Source organism: Sinohyriopsis cumingii, unplaced genomic scaffold (genome assembly GCF_028554795.1).
Source record: "Sinohyriopsis cumingii isolate HCF-2022 unplaced genomic scaffold, ASM2855479v2 utg001752l, whole genome shotgun sequence".
NCBI lineage: Eukaryota > Metazoa > Mollusca > Bivalvia > Unionida > Unionidae > Sinohyriopsis > Sinohyriopsis cumingii.
The window spans coordinates 865991-888733 of NW_028316044.1; the positions used below are offsets into that span (position 1 = coordinate 865991).

At 35.7% G+C, this 22743-nt stretch overlaps 1 protein-coding gene across 2 annotated transcripts in view; it reads right to left on the minus strand.

The window, feature by feature from the left end:
• LOC149771597 (signal transducer and activator of transcription 5B-like) overlaps nucleotides 1-22743 on the minus strand; it is a 119406-nt gene that overhangs the window by 76309 nt on the left and 20354 nt on the right. For both annotated transcript variants that reach the window (XM_089948287.1, XM_089948286.1), the window contains exons 3-6: nucleotides 22554-22704; nucleotides 20461-20550; nucleotides 17703-17789; nucleotides 8113-8194 (exon numbers count right to left, since the gene is read on the minus strand). In XM_089948287.1, coding sequence (XP_089804413.1) covers nucleotides 8113-8194; nucleotides 17703-17789; nucleotides 20461-20550; nucleotides 22554-22704 — 410 coding nt within the window. The remainder of the gene's footprint in view (nucleotides 1-8112; nucleotides 8195-17702; nucleotides 17790-20460; nucleotides 20551-22553; nucleotides 22705-22743) is intronic.

Genomic DNA, 22743 nt, shown 5'->3' on the forward strand with positions numbered 1-22743 from the left:
AAGTGGTTCTGGTCAATAAATTCAGACTTATAAACTCACGCTGTCTCAATGTAGTTTTCTCTGTGTTGGGAAACAACAGTATTTAGAATGACAAATACAGTAAATCTGCACCCAACTCAAACATCAAACACTCAGATGCTTATTTAGCTTAGGAATACTCCATCCATCATTCACGTCTGTAACCTTGGAAAACTAATTTTTGAAATAAAATATGTTTATTCATTTATACTTTTCTGATCATTAGGATAAAATCTATTTCAAATCAAGCATTCCTGCATCAAAAACAGAAACTGTTGTCTTCTGACTTATTTTAGCATCAAATGTGCTAAATCAGTGTTTGCTTAGCAAGAAAGAAGTCATACAAGAGTGATCTCCCTTGGGTAAAGGGGCTGGCACCAAATCCAGTTATAAATCGGTTACTACTGGAGTGGCAGTACATTCCCTTCCATGTCTAACTGTAGGTAGGCTTGGAAGAAAGTGCCTGTATTATGATCAGTTAAATACTACTGAAAAAATATATGTTACTTCCAACTAGAAATGACTAAGGAAAGCAAATTGTTTAGTAATTTATGTTTTTCTGATAATACTTTCTCCTGATCACAACATTATGATAACCCTCTTTGCTAACTCCAAATCATGCCCTCTTTGAATGTCAAAAAAAGTCTTTCTGTCTAAATATTATATAGAAAAAAGGAAGAAACTCTTACAGGTTAACTTTCTACCTGCTAGGTGGCTGCCGTTAAACCTGGTTTAAACCAGTCATTTTACTTGAGTGACACCTTCAAGGATGATTGCATTTTGGGGAAGTGTGGGAGGGATTATTTGTAATGTGATCCGATAAATATTTTCGGAGAAACCTAACTTACTAATTTTGCTTCATGCATCAAATACATTACCTGATTGCATTATATCAGGAGAATAGGCAAGAGAAGGAGAAAATGATGAGCATCCTACCGCTATCTGTGTCACCCAGTAGAAGCATGATTGCTGTACTAAAAGGATGCACTTTTCCTAATGTTTAGTTTAGCATAACAAGAGATAATTTGCTTATACACATGCGCTGAAGATCCCTGTAGGACTCTGCAGTTGATTATTGTTTCACCATCAAAAGTTTTCCATATGAATCCAATGAAAAGTGGCAAATTCATGTCTGAGTCAAAGTTTGTGCTTTCATGAATGGGAAGTGGTCACTGTCTATTCAATTAACACTAACCTAACAAGGTTCAGTTCTCTCCTTAGCAAGGCTATGTCATGCAAATGGCATACTGGGTCTTTCTGTCAGATGACTCCACAATGTTCCAGTTTAAAACATTATGAGGAAGGCCAGGCTCATGGAAGTTACTCGCATTTCATGAGCTGAAATCTCCATCAGTGTACCTAATCCCATGAGTGTCCAGAGCAAGCCGTTCTTTGGAAGGAACAAGGTTGTGTCATTAGAATGAGTGAACAACGATAATAGAACTGCATGTAGTTCAGAGCTATTGATATCATATAAAGCTCACTCACTATTCATGTTGTAGTTAGCATCATCATAAATTTGCAAGTCATGTAAATTGATGTGTGTGTCTATGTTCGGTGGAAGGTGGGGGAGATGGTGGCTCAAATTTAGATGATTTTGCTAAGGTCAGGCCTGAGGAGACATTCCACTGCAATTAACAAGAGTGAGTATGGTACGAATATTTACCAGAATTGGACCACATGATTATATTGTTGCAGCGAAAATCATCTCTTACATGAACGAGATCATGGTATAGGATCCCTTGACTGTGATTGGGGCTAACTTCTCTTCTTCAAAGAAAAAGAAAAAGCAGCTTGCCATTGGAGAATGTGAACTGTATGATTTTGTTGATGTGACACCAGTCACTAACACATGATTTCCTCTTTTATGTCTTCAAAATAGAGGAGCTTCAAGTATTGCAATTCTCTCCAGGATTGAAGCTCCAAACTGCTTTTCAATCTGGACATCTCTGAAAGGAGCCAGGAGTGAAGTCCTCCTTGTTTGTCTGGACATTGATGCATTAGTGGCAATCTCAACTGCTTGAGCAGAATGGAGGTGGTTCCAACCCTTACAAAGTTATGTTACCATAAGTGAATTTTCTGACAGTTTGGAAGGCCCTGAGAACGGCTTTCTTTCCCAAGAGGTCTTGCCACTGGCCTACTCAGTGCATGGGTGAACCTGTTGCAATTCCAGATTCAGTAGTAAACTGGAATTGCAACAGGTTCACCCATGCAATGAGTAGGCCAGGAAGCTGTAAGAAACTTCCTCACCTAAATACCATCTTGTTTGATGCTTTCAATATACGAGCTATGCTTTTGATATGTTTAGAAGAAAGATGTCAAGTTTACATGTATTAAGTGTTCCATATCCAGATGGACAAAATGTTGGGTAAGGACTCAGTAGGGAAAGGACTCAGTAGGGTAAGGATTCAGTCTTCTCTACTTTGATTATTCCCCTTCAACTGCAGATGAAGAAGTATGGTTATTCATTTCATCAACCAAAAACCACACCTGCCAAATAGTTTTGTTGTGTGTTGTTCAGGAATGCTGCCTTCTCTGTGGAGGACATCCTGAACTGGGATATGACTTAGCGTAATGTCTTATCGAGGATCCAACTACAGCAACTTGGTTGTTGTATTCTCTGATGCACAAACCATTAACAATGCATTTGGCAGAAAGATGTCAACTGATATGTCTCAAGGGTTCCATACCTAGATGGACCAAAATGTTTGGAAAGGGACAAGGTCTTGCTTCTCTTCACTGATATCCATCACACAATGTGGGAAGAAAGGTTGCTGAACCAAAAACCAAACCAACTGAATGTTTATGTGGAGTATAGTGCAAGAATATTGCCATCTCTGCAGTGGATGTCCTGAAGTCTTTGTGAATGCCCAAGGGTTAAAATTGGGGCCAAATGAATTGGTATAATGAAGTATGCATCGGACATGCCAAGACTGATCATGTCCTCATCACATCTCTATTGCAGGTCTCATCTGCTATTAGGCTTCATTACCAGAAACGTTTTGGAGTAAAAGCCATGTTTGTGCAGTTTTCCTACTGTCTACACTGACCTAAACAACACGAAAAACAGGATTTTCTTGCATAAAAATAAAACTCTTCATGGGATCACCTGAGAGTTCCTTCATGATGGCAGGACAGTGAAAGTGGAGGGGTTTGAATAACCCTCTCACACAAGGTTTGGATCACCCATCATTTCCGAGAATAGCTGGGTTCAAATCAGGTGGGTTGCCAGAGGAAGTGTGACAGGGTATCACTTCTTTTACCTATTCTCCTAATGTATCATGATCATACAGTGGATCTACATTTGCTGGGGAGGGCTGCATTTCAGGTAGTGGAATTTCTGCTAAATATTATGACCAGGTAATGTAACTACTGAAAAACACAAAACCAAACTTTAAGTTAGACTGTACTTCAACTTTCTGAATTTTTACTTTCTTCAAGTGTCAACACAAATTACAGCAAATCCTACTCCAGAAACTGAAATAGGAGTAGATCAACACTGAGTCTTCCATCAGGTCTCCTGGGACTTATTTTTTGGTCCCTACAAATTTTGGAACTCAAATGGCTCATGGCTAACTAAGAGCTGAGTTCTCTCAGTAGAATAATGAGAACAGTTATTTTAAATTAAAATTCTAATAACAATGTTACTTGCACGAAATTTTATGATTTTCTTTATCTAGACGTTTTTTTTTTTAGATTCCCATACCTGCTTTACGAATTTGCTACTAAATACCGTTTGTCCAAAAAGCAAACATCATAGACCCATATCTACCATAATTGTATAAAGCAAACATCACAGACCCATATCTACCATTACATAAAGCAAACATCACAGACCCATATCTACCATTATATAAAGCAAACATCACAGACCCATATCTACCATTCTATAAAGCAAACATCACAGACCCATATCTACTATTATATAAAGCAAACATCATAGACACATATCTACCATTATATAAAGCAAACATCATAGACACATATCTACCATTATATAAAGCAAACATCATAAACAAATATCTACCATTATATAAAGCAAACATCAAAGACCCATATCTACCATAATTGTATAAAGCAAACATCACAGACCCATATCTACCATTACATAAAGCAAACATCACAGACCCATATCTACCATTATATAAAGCAAACATCACAGACCCATATCTACCATTCTATAAAGCAAACATCACAGACCCATATCTACCATTATATAAAGCAAACATCATAGACACATATCTACCATTATATAAAGCAAACATCATAGACACATATCTACCATTATATAAAGCAAACATCATAAACAAATATCTACCATTATATAATGCAAACATCATAGACCCATATCTACCATTATATAAAGCAAACATCATAGAACCATATCTACCATTATATAAAGTAAACATCACAGACCCATATCTACCATTATATAAAGCAAACATCATAGACACATATCCACCATTATATAAAGCAAACATCACAGACCCATATCTACCATTATATAAAGCAAACATCACAGATCCATATCTACCATTATATAAAGCAAACATCATAGACACATATCTACCATTATATAAAGCAAACACTATAGACACATATCTACCATTATATAAAGCAAACATCATAGACCCATATCTACCATTATATAAAGCAAACATCATAGACCCATATCTACCATTATATAAAGCAAACATCATAGACCCATATCTACCATTATATAAAGCAAACATCATAGACCCATATCTACCATTATATAAAGTAAACATCACAGACCCATATCTACCATTATATAAAGCAAACATCATAGACCCATATCTACCATTATATAAAGCAAACATCATAGACCCATATCTACCATTATATAAAGCAAACATCATAGACACATATCTACCATTCTATAAAGCAAACATTATAGACCCATATCTACCATTATATAAAGCAAACATCACAGACCCATATCTACCGTTATATAAAGCAAACATCATAGACCCATATCTACCATTATATAAAGCAAACATCATAGACCCATATCTACCATTATATAAAGCAAACATCATAGACCCATATCTACCATTATATAAAGCAAACATCACAGACAAATATCTACCATTATATAAAGCAAACATCATAGACCCATATCTACCATTATATAAAGCAAACATCATAGACAAATATCTACCATTATATAAAGCAAACATCATAGACCCATATCTACCGTTATATAAAGCAAACATCATAGACCCATATCTACCATTATATAAAGCAAACATCATAGACCAATATCTACCATTATATAAAGCAAACATCATAGAACCATATCTACCATTATATAAAGTAAACATCACAGACCCATATCTACCATTATATAAAGCAAACATCATAGAACCATATCTACCATTATATAAAGCAAACATCACAGACCCATATCTACCATTATATAAAGCAAACATCATAGACCCATATCTACCATTATATAAAGCAAACATCATCGACACATATCTACCATTATATAAAGCAAACATCATAGACCCATATCTACCATTATATAAAGCAAACATCATAGACCCATATCTACCATTATATAAAGCAAACATCATAGACCCATATCTACCATTATATAAAGCAAACATCATAGACCCATATCTACCATTATATAAAGCAAACATCATAGACCCATATCTACCATTATATAAAGCAAACATCACGGACCCATATCTACCATTATATAAAGCAAACATCATAGACCCATATCTACCAATATATAAAGCAAACATCATAGACCCATATCTACCATTATATAAAGCAAACATCACAGACCCATATCTACCATTATATAAAGCAAACATCACAGACCCATATCTACCATTATATAAAGCAAACATCATAGACACATATCTACCATTATATAAAGCAAACATCACAGACCCATATCTACCATTATATAAAGCAAACATCATAGATCCATATCTACCATTACATAAAGCAAACATCATAGAACCATATCTACCATTATATAAAGCAAACATCATAGACCCATATCTACCATTATATAAAGCAAACATCATAGACAAATATCTACCATTACATAAAGCAAACATTATAGACCCATATCTACCATTATATAAAGCAAACATCATAGACCTTTATCTACCATTATATAAAGCAAACATCATAGACCCATATCTACCATTATATAAAGCAAACATCACGGACCCATATCTACCATTACATAAAGCAAACATCATAGAACCATATCTACCATTATATAAAGCAAACATCATAGACCCATATCTACCATTATATAAAGCAAACATCATAGACAAATATCTACCATTACATAAAGCAAACATTATAGACCCATATCTACCATTATATAAAGCAAACATCATAGACCCTTATCTACCATTATATAAAGCAAACATCATAGACCCATATCTACCATTATATAAAGCAAACATCACGGACCCATATCTACCATTACATAAAGCAAACATTATAGTCCCATATCTACCATTATATAAAACAAACATCATAGACACATATCTACCATTACATAAAGCAAACATCATAGACCCATATCTACCATTATATAAAGCAAACATCATAGACAAATATCTACCATTACATAAAGCAAACATCATAGACCCATATCTACCATTATATAAAGCAAACATCACAGACCCATATCTACCGTTATATAAAGCAAACATCATAGACCCATATCTACCATTATATAAAGCAAACATCATAGACCCATATCTACCATTATATAAAGCAAACATCATAGACCCATATCTACCATTATATAAAGCAAACATCATAGACAAATATCTACCATTACATAAAGCAAACATCATAGACCCATATCTACCATTATATAAAGCAAACATCACAGACCCATATCTACCGTTATATAAAGCAAACATCATAGACCCATATCTACCATTATATAAAGCAAACATCACGGACCCATATCTACCATTATATAAAGCAAACATCATAGACCCATATCTACCATTATATAAAGCAAACATCACAGACCCATATCTACCATTATATAAAGCAAACATCATAGACCCATATCTACCATTATATAAAGCAAACATCACGGACCCATATCTACCATTACATAAAGCAAACATCACAGACCCATATCTACCATTATATAAAGCAAACATCATAGACACATATCTACCATTATATAAAGCAAACATCATAGACACATATCTACCATTATATAAAGCAAACATCACAGATCCATATCTACCATTACATAAAGCAAACATCATAGAACCATATCTACCATTATATAAAGCAAACATCATAGAACATATCTACCATTATATAAAGCAAACATCATAGACCCATATCTACCATTATATAAAGCAAACATCACAGACCCATATCTACCATTATATAAAGCAAACATCATAGACAAATATCTACCATTATATAAAGCAAACATCACGGACCCATATCTACCATTACATAAAGCAAACATCACAGACCCATATCTACCATTATATAAAGCAAACATCACAGACCCATATCTACCATTATATAAAGCAAACATTATAGACCCATATCTACCATTATATAAAGCAAACATCATAGACCCATATCTACCATTACATAAAGCAAACATCATAGAACCATATCTATCATTATATAATGCACTTGTTAGGATCTACATTCTTTATTATTCTTATGACTGAAATCACTTGTTTGGTGATTTATAGTAAAGCAACACTTTTAAATTATACCATAAATAGGGTAAAAAGCCTTGCCCAAGGACACACCACAGCGAGTAGGGTAAAAAGCCTTGCCCAAGGACATACCAAGGCAGGTAGGGTAAAAAGCCTTGCCCAAGGACACACCATGACAGCTGATGTGGGCTGACCTGTTGGTACGAATCAAACCCACACCCTTCTCATCATAAATCCAGTGCCTTAACCACAAAGGAACCATAACTCTTTGATTGAAATGAACAGATCCTAATTTTGGGTGTATTATGGAAGTCTGGGTCTGTGCTAGTCTCAACTGGGTGGACATTATGTGCCAAAAGTTACAACATGAAGTGTTTGTTCTTACTATTTATCTGTAGGGACCTTTGGTAAAGTATTATGAACTGCTCTTGTTTATGTTGCATTTGTCTCACTTCTTCCTCTGTTACCTGAAAAAGAAACAAAAATAATAATTATTTACTGGTCTACCTATCTACCCAATTATTAATCCATACAACAAAACACCCTCTTTTTTAATGAACATGCTGCCATAAAATGTATGTCTGTGTCTGCTGGTAAAGATCTCAGGCTTTTGCCTGGCTCTTTCCATTACTATACAGTCTGACCTATCATACACAGTTTGCCTGTAAACCATAAAATTATATACTGTATACACGACTTTTGCAAGACATACAACTAAGAACCACTTACTGGTCTATCTACCTACCTACCAGTCTATATATCCATCTATCCCTCTATCTATACAAAAATACATCCTCTTTTTTCAATGAACATGTCACCGTAAGCAGATTGTTTGTCTGTGTATAATGGTCTTGAGCTATGTCTCTGTCCATCTCCCTCTCCATAACCACACAGCTTGACCTAGCAAACATTATTTGTATGTAAACTATGAAATTATATATGGTATAAATTACTTTTACAACACATTCATACACAGTATAAATTCTGTTCATTCTGCTCCTCCCATCCATGGCAATGCCACAGTTGCTACAAGAAAGAGATATCAGTGCATCACATGTGAGATTGGAGATATCAGTGTATCACATGTGAGACAAAGAAACTGATGGGCATGGATTAAAGGTGAAATACTGAGAAAATCATCAATAATTGTTCTTGCTTTCTGATGAGAATTATACGTAAAATAAAAATAAAAAATCTGATTCTGCAGTAAAATGTACTCCCCATGAATTTCCATAATTTAGAACTGAAAGTAGTAATTAGGTTTCCGAAATTGCTGACTACATTACTTCCCTTACTGCAGGCTGAGTTTGCAGTTATGGGTGATATCACTGAGTTACTAAGTGTACTGATGGAATGGTCAAATTAAATGAATGGCTTTCCTTTTCAACAATTAGTACAATAAGAAAGGCACAAAATTATGAAGAAACAATTCAACTGTCCAAACAGGAAGTTTCGGGAGAATTGCTTATTCTCAATTTTCATCCAAGCATATTACAAGTAATCAAATCCTCACAAATTCCTAAAATTACTTATAAAGGATTTTAAACAACAAATTCCTAAAAATTACTTAAAAGCATTTTAAACAACAAATTCCTCAAATTACTTAAAAGAAATTTAAACAACAAATTCCTCTAATTACTTAAAAATAATTTTAAACAGTCAAAAAATTACCTCTTACTTTGAGATATCTGGTAGAAAACAGAGACTCTGTGTGTGTGTGTGTGTGTGGTTTAACAGAATGTTGACACAATAGTGTATATAGGGTACCCACTGAAAGTTAAATTCTAAAACAAAAAATAATTGCCAAAAATAAACTTTCCAAGTAAATACAAAGTAATATTTCAAGATAAAATATACCAGGCATAAATTTTAAAATTCTGTAAAAGGTTTACAAGATATGAACTGAGAAAGAGCTAATGAACTGTAAGATCTCATTCACAGGAAATTATAATTCAGAAGACTGCATTACCAGGACATTAGACATGTTTACCAGGGCATCTGGTCTTTTAGCTCCCGTTTTACCAGGACATTTGGTCATTTAGCTCCTGTTTTACCAGGGCATCTGGTCATTTAGCTCCTGCTTTACCAGGGCATCTGGTCATTTAGCTTGTTTTACCAGGGCATTTGGTCATTTAGCTCCTGTTTTACCAGGACATTTGGTCATTTAGCACCTGCTTTACCAAGACATTTGGTCATTTAGTGCATGCTTTACCAAGACATTTGGTCCTCTAGCACCTGCTTTACCAGGGCATCTGGTCCTTTATCACCTACTTTACTAGGACATTTGGTCATTTTAGCACCTGCTTTACCAGAACATTTGGTCATTTAGTACCTGCTTTTTCAGGACATTGGTCATTTTAGCTCCTGCTTTACCAGGACATTTGGTCATTTAGCACATGCTTTACCAGGACATTGGTCCTTTTAGCTCCAGCTTTACCTATGGACAATTGGTCACTTAGCACCTGCTTTACCAGGACATTTAGTCATTTAGCACCTGCTATACAAGACATTGGTCATTTTAGCACATGCTTTACCTGGGCATTTGGTGGTTACAATCATAGCATACAATCAGTGTGCATCAGCAATTGTGTGTGTGATTTGGATTTTTAATGTAGCTTTAAAATGTTTTCAGTCAAATCACTACAATGCTACAATGTCTGTCATGTGGTGGTTTATAGTGATGTCTGGCACTGGGGCATCGTGCTGCAAAAATGTAGCATAACGACCCATCCAATCACATTATCCTGACACCAGGCTGACCAGTACTAATACTAATCTCTTAATGTTGAGTGCAAAGCGGGACAGCTGCTAGTGTAATTTTTTTTATAAGTCTTTGGTATGATTTGGCTGGGGTTCGAACCCACAACTTTACTCCATTAAATAATCTTCATGCACTGGTGTGCCATAAAAAACTCAGTGAATGAGATTCAGACCAAACAGAAGTGCTCTGAACTGGTACAAAGTTAATGAAACTGCACAAATTTCCAGGATTACTTGCTAATGAATATATGCTTCCTGGAGGTCTAGATTCACTATGAAACCTTCCATCTAAAGTACAACCAGGATTGATCTTGGAGGTCTAGATTCACTAAGAAACATTCCTACTAAAGTAAACTCAGGACTGATCCTGGAGGTCTAGATTCACTATGAAATCTTCCTACTAAAGTACACTCAGGACTGATCTTGGAGGTCTAGATTCACTATGAAACCTTTCTACTAATTTAAGTACACTCAGAACTGATCATGGAGATCTAGATTCACAATGAAACCTTCCTACTAAAGTACACTCAGGACTGATCTTGGAGGTCTAGGTTCACTGTGAAACTTTCCTACTAAAGTACACTCAGGACTGATCTTGGAGGTCTAGATTCACTATGAAACCTTCCTACTAAAGTACACTCAGGACTGATCCTGGAGGTCTAGAGTCACTATGAAAGCTTCCTACTAAAGTACACTCAGGACTGATCTTGGAGGTCTAGATTCACTATGAAACATTCCTACTAAAGTACACTCAGGACTGCTCCTGGAGGTCTATTTTCACTATGAAACCATCCTACTAAAGTGCACTCAGGACTGATCTTGGAGGTTTAGATTCACTATGAAAGCTTCCTACTAAAGTACACTCAGGAGTGATCATGGAGGTCAAAATTCATTACGAAAGCTTCCAACTAAAGTACACTCAGGACTGATTCTGAAAGTCTAGATTCACTACAAAAGCTTCCTATTAAAGTACACTCAGGACTGATCATGGAAGTCTAGATTCACTATGAAACCCTCCTACTAAAGTACACTCAGGAATGATCTTGGAGGTCGAGATTCACTATGAAACCTTCCTATTAAAGTACATTCAAGACTGATCCTGGAGGTCTAGATTCACTATAAAACCTTTCTACTAAATTACACTCAGGACTGATCTTGGAGGTCTAGGTTCACTGTGACACCTTCCTACTAATGTACACTCAGGCCTGATCCTGGAGGTCTAGATTCACTATGAAACCTTCTTATTAAAGTACACTCAGGACTGATCTTGGAGGTCTAGATTCACTACGAAACCTTCCCACAAAAGTACACTCAGGCCTGATCCTGGAGGTCTAGATTCACTATGAAACCTTCCTATTAAAGTACACTCAGGACTGATCTTGGAGGTCTAGATTCACTACGAAACCTTCCCACAAAAGTACACTCAGGACTGATTTTGGAGGTATAGATTCACTAAGAAACCCTTCTACTGAAGTACACTCAGTACTGATCTTGGAGGTCTATATTCACTATGAAACCTTCCTACAAAAGTACACTCAGGACTGATCTTGGAGGTCTAGATTTACTATGAAACCTTTCTACTAAAGTATACTCAGGACTGATCTTGGAGGTCTAGATTCACTATGAAACCTTCCTATTAAAGTACATTCAGGACTGATCTTGGAGATCTAGATTCACTATGAAACCTTCCTACTGAAGTACACTCAGGACTGATCATGGAGGTCTAGATTCACTATGAAACCTTCCTACTGAAGTACACTCAGGACTGATCATGGAGGTCTAGATTCACTATGAAACCTTCCTACAAAAGTACACTCAGTACTGGTCTTGAAGGTCTATATTCACTACAAAACCTTACTACAAAAGTACACTCAGGACTGATCTTGGAGGTCTAGATTCACTATGAAACCTTTCTACTAAAGTACACTCAGTACTGATCTTGGAGGTCTAGATTCACTACGAACCTTCCTACAAAAGTACACACAGGACTGATCATGGAGGTCTAGATTCACTATGAAACCTTCCTACTAAAGTACACTCAAGACTGATCATGGAGGTCTAGATTCACTACAAAACCTTCCTACTAAATTACACTCAGGACTGATCATGGAGGTCTAGAGTCACTATGAAACCTTCCTACTAAATTACACTCAGGGATGAACATGGAGGTCTAAGCTGATTACATCTGTTGCCTAAACAACACTAAGGACCAATCTTGCAGTCTTGATTCTCAACATGGGTGTCTGAATGTTTTAGTTAAGAGAGTCATGTCAATAACCATTGGCTTTGGAAACTAGGAAAAGACTGGAGTAAAATCCCTTTCAGTTTGTGTTGTAAATGACACTTTTCAAAAAGAGTGTCTATTTCGTGCTGTACAATGTCTGCCTTGCACTGATCTATGGTAACGTCTCTACTGAACAGAAACCTCTTGACTGAAGGGCACTGTCAAGGAACGCAATCTGGAGACCCTGCAAAATGATTTGTAGAGCCCATAGGTCCTTGGGACACAGTTCTCTCCTGCTAAGTAGTAAAATTTTTGAAGTCTCACAACACTAGGACATCATGAAAGGTTAGGGTTATTTTCTGTGGAAGGAAGACTGATGGTCAGAGAAACTGGGCCAAAATCAGTCATTCTCTCCTCATATCTTGTCACTTCCTCTGGAAAAATAGGCCCTCACTGAGGAGTAAGGTTCTGAGGAGGATTTCTCATCTGGCATACATTAAGGGATTATTCAGTACTTGTCTTGTTCCTCTTGGATACTGGGTCACTGGGTCGGCAAAGTCTCCCTCCTGCTCAGTTCGTTTCCTGACCTCCTCTGTGTGACTGCCAAATAGAGGTTTGGAGGCTTAAGTCTGAGATCTGACAATGCTGGAAGTTGATGAAAGAATGGTCTTAAGACAAGATGGTGCTGGAGCTGGATTCAACAAGTACATAAATGACTGTCATCTGATGCAGTGGGACAGTACCTGCTACTGTAGAAAGACCATGATACCAATAATGGGGTCTAGATGTGGTGATTACTTGTCCAGGACTAGGCCACATGGGCCACCACAGTGTGGCCATCTGGTCTAGATTTTCTGTTCAGCGCTGGCATAGCAGTAAGAGAAAGAGATGTGACAAACTAGGAATTGATCTTACTATATTCATACGAGACGGCCCACAATGACAAAGAATGTCGTGCATATTTATGTTCATTCCCACAATGACAAAGAATGTTGTGCATATTTATGTTCATTCCCACAATGACAAAGAATGTTGTGCATATTTATGTTCATTCCCACAATGACAAAGTATGTTGTGCATATTTATGTTCATTCCCACAATGACAAAGAATGTTGTGCATATTTATGTTCATTGACTCCTCTGCCTCAAATAACTGACATTAGGAAGTTTGCAATGGAAGTAGTGTCCAAATCCTTGAAGAGTGCGCAGTCTCTCATGCAAACCAGGGACAACCCTTGGCAGAAACCATGGCCCAACTGTCTTCTATCAACTAAGTGCTGTTTTCACATGTAGGGTCCGAGGGTACCCTATACAAGTTATGCTGGTGTGATGTGAGTATCCTCAACCACTTCAATCTGTTACATACACAACATTTAATTTTGCCCATTCTCACCTATAATTAAGAGAAAAAAAAAACATATTTGCAAAATCAGTTGTTCATCATGCCAGGCTTAAAAAGAAGTGGAACCCAAACAAATGAAATAAATAGCAGAGAAAGTTACAGACATTATAAAATAACTGCCAGGAATGAAATGCAATTAGGAGATGTATATTAGGTACTAACTGACTAATGAGTAGTTAAATTCAAATGGCACCATTTAGCACATCATACAAAGAAATAGACAAATAAATATTGCTTTACAATGAGCACTGAGCAAACTTTGATAAGAAAATAGATGAAGTCCACTTCCTGTAATGAGAAAACTCTTAAAGATCACAGAGACTGGGAAAAGTCATAAAACCGAATGACAAGGCATTTCTTACAGCATGCTGGTCATAAAACTGAATGGCAAGGCCTCTCACACAGTATGCTGGCCATAAAACTGAATGGCAGGCCTCTCACAGCATGCTGGCCATAAAACTGAATGGCAGGCCTCTCACAGCATGCTGGCCATAAAACTGAATGGCAGGCTTCTCACAGCATGCTGGCCATAAAACTGAATGGCAGGCCTCTCACAGTATGCTGGCCATAAAACTGAATGGCAGGCTTCTCAAAGCATGCTGGCCATAAAACTGAATGGCAGGCCTCTCACAGCATGCTGGCCTTAAAACTGAATGGCAAGACCTCTTTTACAGCATACTGGCCATACAAATGAATGGCAAGGCCTATCTTATAACATGTTAATCATAAACTTGAATGGCAAGACCTCTCTTTAGCATGCTGGCCATAAAAGTGAATGCCAAGGTTTCTCTTACAACATGCTGGCCAGGAATAAGCACAAGTAGTAACAGAGGGATGACAACCTGGTACCAATCCCTTTACCCACGAGTCCACTTTGATTATATTTCTGTCTCATCAAGATGTTTTAGCACTTTTCTTGCTAGAAGAAACCAAAATGAATGGTTATGTCATTTGTTAAAATGGGTGGGGGGCTGGATTTGAAAGGTAGTGGACTACTAAAGTATTATAATAGGTAATTTATGTTTAGAAAAAAAGTAAACATGGCAAAAGCTTATTTTCTTTATGTGCTGAAGTTGGATTTATCACTGTTAAAATCTCAAATGCAGTTTATTCTTAAGAGATACTGCTGATTTTCTGTCACTAACATTAGGCATCTAATATACTTATTAACTCTTTACCTTCTGCAAGTACTTGCTGCCCTGGCTACTAAGCCTGATTAGCAGCCTGCCTTATAGCAGCTGTTTGTAGGCTGAACCCCAGAGCATCATAATAGCTGCCTGAGTGAGAACTTCTTGAGTTATTTACATGCTGTCTACATTTTCTGTATCAATTTTGTCCCATGCAAACTATGTAATTTAATGAAAAATAAAATTTTAAACACTTACCAATGTTTTGTGCCACTCAATTCCACCAAGTACATGTAATCCACAGGAATCAATGTTTATATTCACATATTTATATAAAACAAATATATCACAATACATCTGTGTTTAAAATGTATATTAGATTACTTTTCTCACCACTATTTTGCACACCAATGTGTCCACTATTTTATTGCAGATTTGGTAATTTTTTATGATACTGCCTGATGCACGTAAAAAGAAATTATCTCCCTTGCATTTTCTTCTAAAATAAATGCTGGCCCTGCTTAAAGGCGTCCACATTTATCGGTCTCACGTGTTCCGACCAGATTTGATTGTTTCACGTTTCATCCTTGGATTCAGATAAATCTTAAATGTCAGGTGTCGAAACAGGACTATACTAATGTCCAATCCTTCATCTTGAATCTGGTTAAAATCAATATCATCACTTTCAAATCCTTCAAAACTTCCACCAAAATTGTCGTCAGAATACATGAATGTTGACATTTTGATTTACTGTCACCACTGACCTCGTTTTCAATAGAATTTCCCGCTTATATGCTGTAAAACTACTAACAGAATATGTTCATCATTTTATGTAAGGACTATTTTCATTGGCTAAATTTTATAAACGAAAACGGATGTTTGTAATTTTATCCAATACAAAGCTTTAATATGAAACGTGTATATGCATATCTGGGGTTTCCCAAGGTTACAGGGCTATTTTTAAGTCGCGCATATGCGTTAGCAGAAGGTAAAGAGTTAACTCTTTGTGACTTTAACTGTATCCAGGTACGTCCCAACTATCAATGTCCTTACATTTTCTGAAAATATTTTTGTCACCAACATCAACATTGATACCTTTTTTCCTGCACCTAGGTGAATGACTATCAACCTAACAGTGAATACCCACAAACTTAACAGTGAATGCTAGTTCCCTAAATTTAAGCATTTGGTTTGAGTGTCTATATTCAAATCGACACATTTGGTTTGAGTGTCTATATTCAAATCGACACATTTGGTTTGAGTGTCTATATTCAAATCGACACATTTGGTTTGAGTGTCTATATTCAAATCGACACGTAAGCAAGTGGTGGAATGTGTAGGTGCTCTTGTTAAAAACCAATATTTCAGTCTCTCATTGAGATTCATCCTAATTTTCCCAGTTTAATCTGCTTCTGTTACTTTTTACTTGTAAAATTTACACCAAGTTAAGGAAGGTAAAAATCTGGAACAAATCTCCAATTCTGGCACCAATGACTTTTTTAAAAATTCGGAAAACAAATTTTGGCTTTTTCTGCTGTAACTCTGTAAAGTGTACTTTACAGTACTTGGTATTCTGTTTGACACTGAGTGTTTACTTTTTCTTTTGATAGCATAGAAGTAGGTCCACCATAAACTGTGGTAACATCACAGCAGCTAGAATAAAAGTGGTCCAAGTATTACAGAAAGGGTAAAGCAAATATCACTGAAATGGTAAAGCAAATATCACTGAAAGGGTAAAGCAAATATCACTGAAAGGGTAAAGCAAATATCACTGAAAGGGCAAACCAAATATCACTGAAAGGTAAGCAACTATCACTGAAAGGGCAAACCAATATCCGTGAAAGGGCAAACCAAAGATCACTGAAAGGGCAAACCAAACATCACTGACATGGCAAACCAAATATCACTGAAAGGGCAAACCAAATATCAATGAAAAGGCACATCAAATATCAATGAAAGGGCACAACAAATATCACCAAAAGGGCAAACCAATATCACTGAAAGGGAAAACCAAATATCACTGAAAGGGCAAACCAATATCACTGAAATGGCAAAACAAATATCACTGAAAGGGAAAACCAAATATCATGGAAAGTGCACACCAACTATCACTGAAAGGGAAAACCAAATATCAATGAAACGTTAAAACAAATATCACCGAAAGGACACACCAAATATCACTAAAAGGGCAAAACAAATATTACTAAAATGGCAAACCAAATATCACTGAAAAGGCAATTTGTTTATTAAGTTTAAAAGCCTATGAAGATTATGCATTGTTATTAGAGTATCTCATTTCCTTGATCTGAATTAGGAATGTGAAGGCTGAGAAGAAAAATACATCTTATATTTGGATTGGGAGTAAGACTTGTATTCCTCCCCAAAAATGACCCAATACAGTCTCTGCAAGAGAATTCCTATAGCAGGATTGATATTTTGAACTTGTAAATTGTTTTCCTTACATCTGTCATCTTTTTCAGATCCTGTATTTCCTTGTTAATTATATCTTTGGTCAAGCTGCTTTGCTTAGCATCTGCTGTTTGTGTGGGCTGCAAAAACAAAGCACAAACAATTAATAACTAGATGACAGAGTGATGTGATTCTCATTTGTCACAAAAAACTGCAGTGCTCCATAACTGTGTCAAACAAATTAAAAGCAACAAAAGATACAATTTCAAGTACGAACAAACATTTCATCTAATTTCAAATGTAAACAATTGAAGGGTACAGTCGATTATGTTCAACATGAAACTTTGTATTACACGGGTGAACATTTAGCACAAAAGCAAACATTAACGACAGTTTGTCTTCGAGTAACTGCACAAAAATATCTGATTACAAAACTGGTTACACCAAGAGCTTATTTTGTTGATTATGTTCAAATTATAAAAACTCAAATTTCTATATTTCACACATTACCAACCCAATAGCATATCCAAATGATAATGATGTGGAGATGTTTAGAATGTGTCCATCCATTTAATTCATGCCAGTGAAGTCAATATACATCCAATATGATCACCATAAATGTTATGTGTGGGTTACACAAACATTTTAATTCAAAGCACATCAAACATTACCATCAAAACCTATTTTCTATGCTTTCATTTTAACTCATTTTAAAAGTTGTCAAAAAAGACCATCATATCTCATTTACATGAAACAAGTTTGATTACATGTAAGGTATACAGATTAGATAGTTAGATATTTCACTAGACAGACCAGCTGACAGATCTAAACAAGTTTTCAATGCACCAGTTCAGCCAATCCTAATTCCTCCTTACAAAAATATTACGTAAACAATTATTTCATGCAGTCAACTGCATTCTTGATTTGAATACTATAAAATATTGAGACTGTTAAGAGGAGGAAAAAAACCATTGTTTCAACAAAAAATAATTATTTTCTTGGTTATGAGGATAGTTTGGATGATTAAACTTTGTTAGATATTAATATGACTTTCGTAACAGTAAAATAACCTTTTAATATCATATTGTCCATTATAATTGATAAACACCAGGCATGGCTTGAAAGTGAGAGATATACACATAAATATATCACACCTGTTTACTACAGGTTGTTTAACACCAATAATATGAGACTTAAAAAGATTTATTATACCTAATGGTTTTTGTATAATACAATAATAGCTTTAAATAAATAAATAAATAAACAGAATGACCATCTCTATCAAAATATTTTTAGTAATCTATTACTTTTATTTAAGACATACGATAAATAGTTTAAGATAACCATGACTTTCAAATCAATGTGTAGTTTTGACATAAATATCGGCTGAGACTTAATCAGAATGAGGCATTTTATGTGTGTGTGTGTGTGTGATTTGGATTTTTAACGTAGCTTTAACAATTTTTTAGTCATATCGCTACAATGTCTGCAGTGTGGCAGTTTATAGTGTTGTCTAGCACTGTGGCATCATACCGCAGACATGTGGCATGATATCTCACCCAGTCACATTATCCTGACACCGGGCCAACCAGTCCTAACACTAACCTCTTAATGCCGAGTGCCAAGCGAGACAGCTGTAAGTACCATTTTTGTAAGTCTTTGGTATGACTCGGCCGGGTATCGAACCCACGACCTCCCGCATCCGAAGCGGATGCTCTAACCACCAGGCCACCGGAGCGGTTGGTATTTTATGAATTTGTTTTACTAAATTTTTCATTTTGAAAATAAGACAATTCATTTGGACATATTTACTAGGCAAAATTAAGAAAATATTATGATCAGCATCTCGGTAACTCAATATTTAATATATACAGTATATATCTGCTTATCAGTCAAGTTCAACAACAAACCATAGATTCTTATCCACCATCACATAATGTGACAGCATATCAGGGTCAATGTTGCTCTACTAATTATTCCTAACAAACTGCAAAGACTCAGATTTGCTGGCACATTATGTGACGCCAGGTCTGGGTCTGTGCCAACTGCAGGTGGACTCAAGCAAGTATACATTTTACTTCAAATCAAGTTTTGCACATAAAAGGTTGATGTAAAATTAATTTAAAACAATAAACTGATTTTGATATTTCAGAAGCCAATGGGACCTGGGAGGTCAAGTGATCTAAAGTGCACGCCTTTACCGATCACAGCCATCATGCCTTGATCCACGTGGGTTCGAGTCTCAGGCTTGGCCAATATGGGTATATGAGCTCGCCATCAGCTTCCCTTGAGTCACTGGTTCTTACTAGATTTTTCCCAGGTTCATCCTCCATAAGTTATACTGGCTGCTGTGAATAGCTTATCTTGTGCTGAGAAATAATGTTAACTCCATAACAACAACAAAATTCAAAATGTTTCTGCAATGTAAAAATCTGGATATAAAAAAATAGCTGAGACATGGTAAAACGTCTCATGATCATCCAGCATAAAATTCCATTGCATCATATTTCAAGTTTGAACAGAGGCTGATATTACCCATTATAATAAAACTAAATCACCTGTTTCTTCCTCTGAAATACTTACTGTGGACCAGTCTTCAATTTATTTCAACATGAACAATTTCTGAATGAAAAATAATTGAATAGTCTTCTACCTAAATGACATTTTAGCGTGGGTAAGTGAAATACAGGTGGATCTGTTTCCAAGTTTCCTGTGTCCAAGGGAACAGGTAATTTGAAAATTGATGCAGTTTTGATTCAAAGACATGATGTGCTATGCAGGAAAGCGCACAGATTCATTATGGTCACTTACATTCTCTGCCATTTGTATGAGCATTTCTTCTTTTCCCAGGCATGCCTTTACCACACGTACAAGGTTCATAGGGTTGCTGCTGTAAAAATCCTGAAAGAACACAGTCCATCGTAAACAACATCTATGCAGGCAGCAACAAGAGGAAAAACTGAATTCATGAAATTTGTTTGCAAGATGTGTATGATAATTATTATGACACTCATAGTTATTTTAGAAGCAATACAATTATTTCTGGATTTTGATTTAGAAAAATATTGGTGATGCGATTTCCTAACTGCGGGTAATATGGAATATTGTACAGTAATACCATCAATATTCATTAAACGAGAAATTGCTAGCGAGAAAGATGAAGCCAAGATATTGATCTGGCCTTGTCTTTGTACTCCACATTGATTTATATATTGGTGAAGGTTGGAAATGTACAAAATTAGCAAATTCGACTTATATGCTACATCAACTTATAGGCTGGCAAATACATATATATAATATTTATTCATATTTATAAAAATAATTCTGCAAGTATTATCAAGTGTCTTCTTTTCGAATCCTGGGATAGCACTTTCCGTTTAAAGCTATAATTTTTTTAGAAAACTTCTATCAGGTACCCATTGAATGCTAGCAATCGGTTACCTGGTACCCAATTGAAGGGAAATTAAATTAAATGTGTACAAACTCGAATTTAAGTCAGCATTTTTCTTCTTCAGAGTATCCTATAAATGTCACTATCTAATGTCATCTGATACAAAGTCCAAGAATTTGTCCTCATTTTCTGATAAAGTTCTGTAATCCTCCAATGTCATCTAGTAACTCAACATGGTTTTGTCATCATTTGGTCTGATTTGGTTTGTATGGCACATTATGTTTAATTCACTTCATGATTCCTTCCCCATTGTGAAACTGACATTTCCAACATAGGCATCATCCTTACATGTGACAAGTCTGGTCCCCAGTCTATACATGAACAGTTTAATAAGCGTTTCCATCAATTGGAATGAACCCCAAAAAATGCTGTCATAGAAACAAATAAGAAAAATTTTGATGGATGTAAAATGACTATATATGCAGATATAAGTATGGCTTTATTAATGTAAAATATTTTCAGCGTAAGACAAAAGTGAAGGCCCTATATCAGTGGGGTTTTTTTCCAGCCAGGCCAATATGTTGCGAGGTAGTTTAAAGTGTGAGGTAGTTTAAAGAACCTTAAATAGTAAATTTCAATCACTGCCCTAAGCTTGAATCACATGATGACTGTCGATGGTTCTGACAGAGAGAGAGCTGCATATTCTACCGAAAGTAAGCATGCAATCTTTCATAAATCTGTTCAATTTGTCATAGCTGCAGACTTTGCCTTTTCTTCCATTCTACTGTGGTTCCAATGATTTCTTTTCTTAATGTCTAAGACAACCAAATTATTATGACTTGGCAACCTAAAATTTCAAATCGGCACAGTGGTTTTCATGTAGATCAGCCTGATGGCTACCATGTTTGATGTTTAGGTATATGTGTAGAAATAAACTATTTTCTGTCATCATTTATCTGCCAAACTGCCCTGCATACCTATGTTTTGGTTAATAGGTAGATGATGATAAGAAATATATATATATATATATATATATATATATATATATATATATATATATATATATATATATATATAAAACTTCAAAGTGGAATTATAATGAGTGAAATAATGCATTCTTACTGGACATATTGTGTGTTTGACCTTTCAGAATAAATTTTCAATCATCAACTAAACTTCTGACCGAAAGTCAAAGATTTTTGGTAGGCATCTAAGCTTTTTTGTAAGAAAAACAGCAAAAATATCAAGAAATTTCACAAAGTTACATTAGGCATAAGTCTCCTGGCCAGGAGACTCAAGAGTGAATTTCCAGCAAGTTCCGAAAAGATCTGAGAAAAAAAAATCACATTGGGATTTACCCTATATGTCATTCAAGTAATGCAGAATATTGGTGCAGTTGTATCCGATTTTTGAGTTACCAAACTTTCACTATATCTGAATTATGATAAATGTATTAAAAAAATATAATTGTTGTAAGTGTCTTGTAATGTTAATCTAAAATTTGGAAACGTACATTGAATTTTGACGAAAACTCAGTAAATTTGAATCTACTGATAAAGTCCGTTTTGTCGTCAGCAGCCTTCTCATCAAGCAACTGCACCAGATTTTCCAGGAGTTGAACAGCATAGGATTCATGGGTTGGATTGCTCTCGTCTATGTCCTTCCTATTAATAGAAATTCATATTCCAAAGGTATGGCACAGA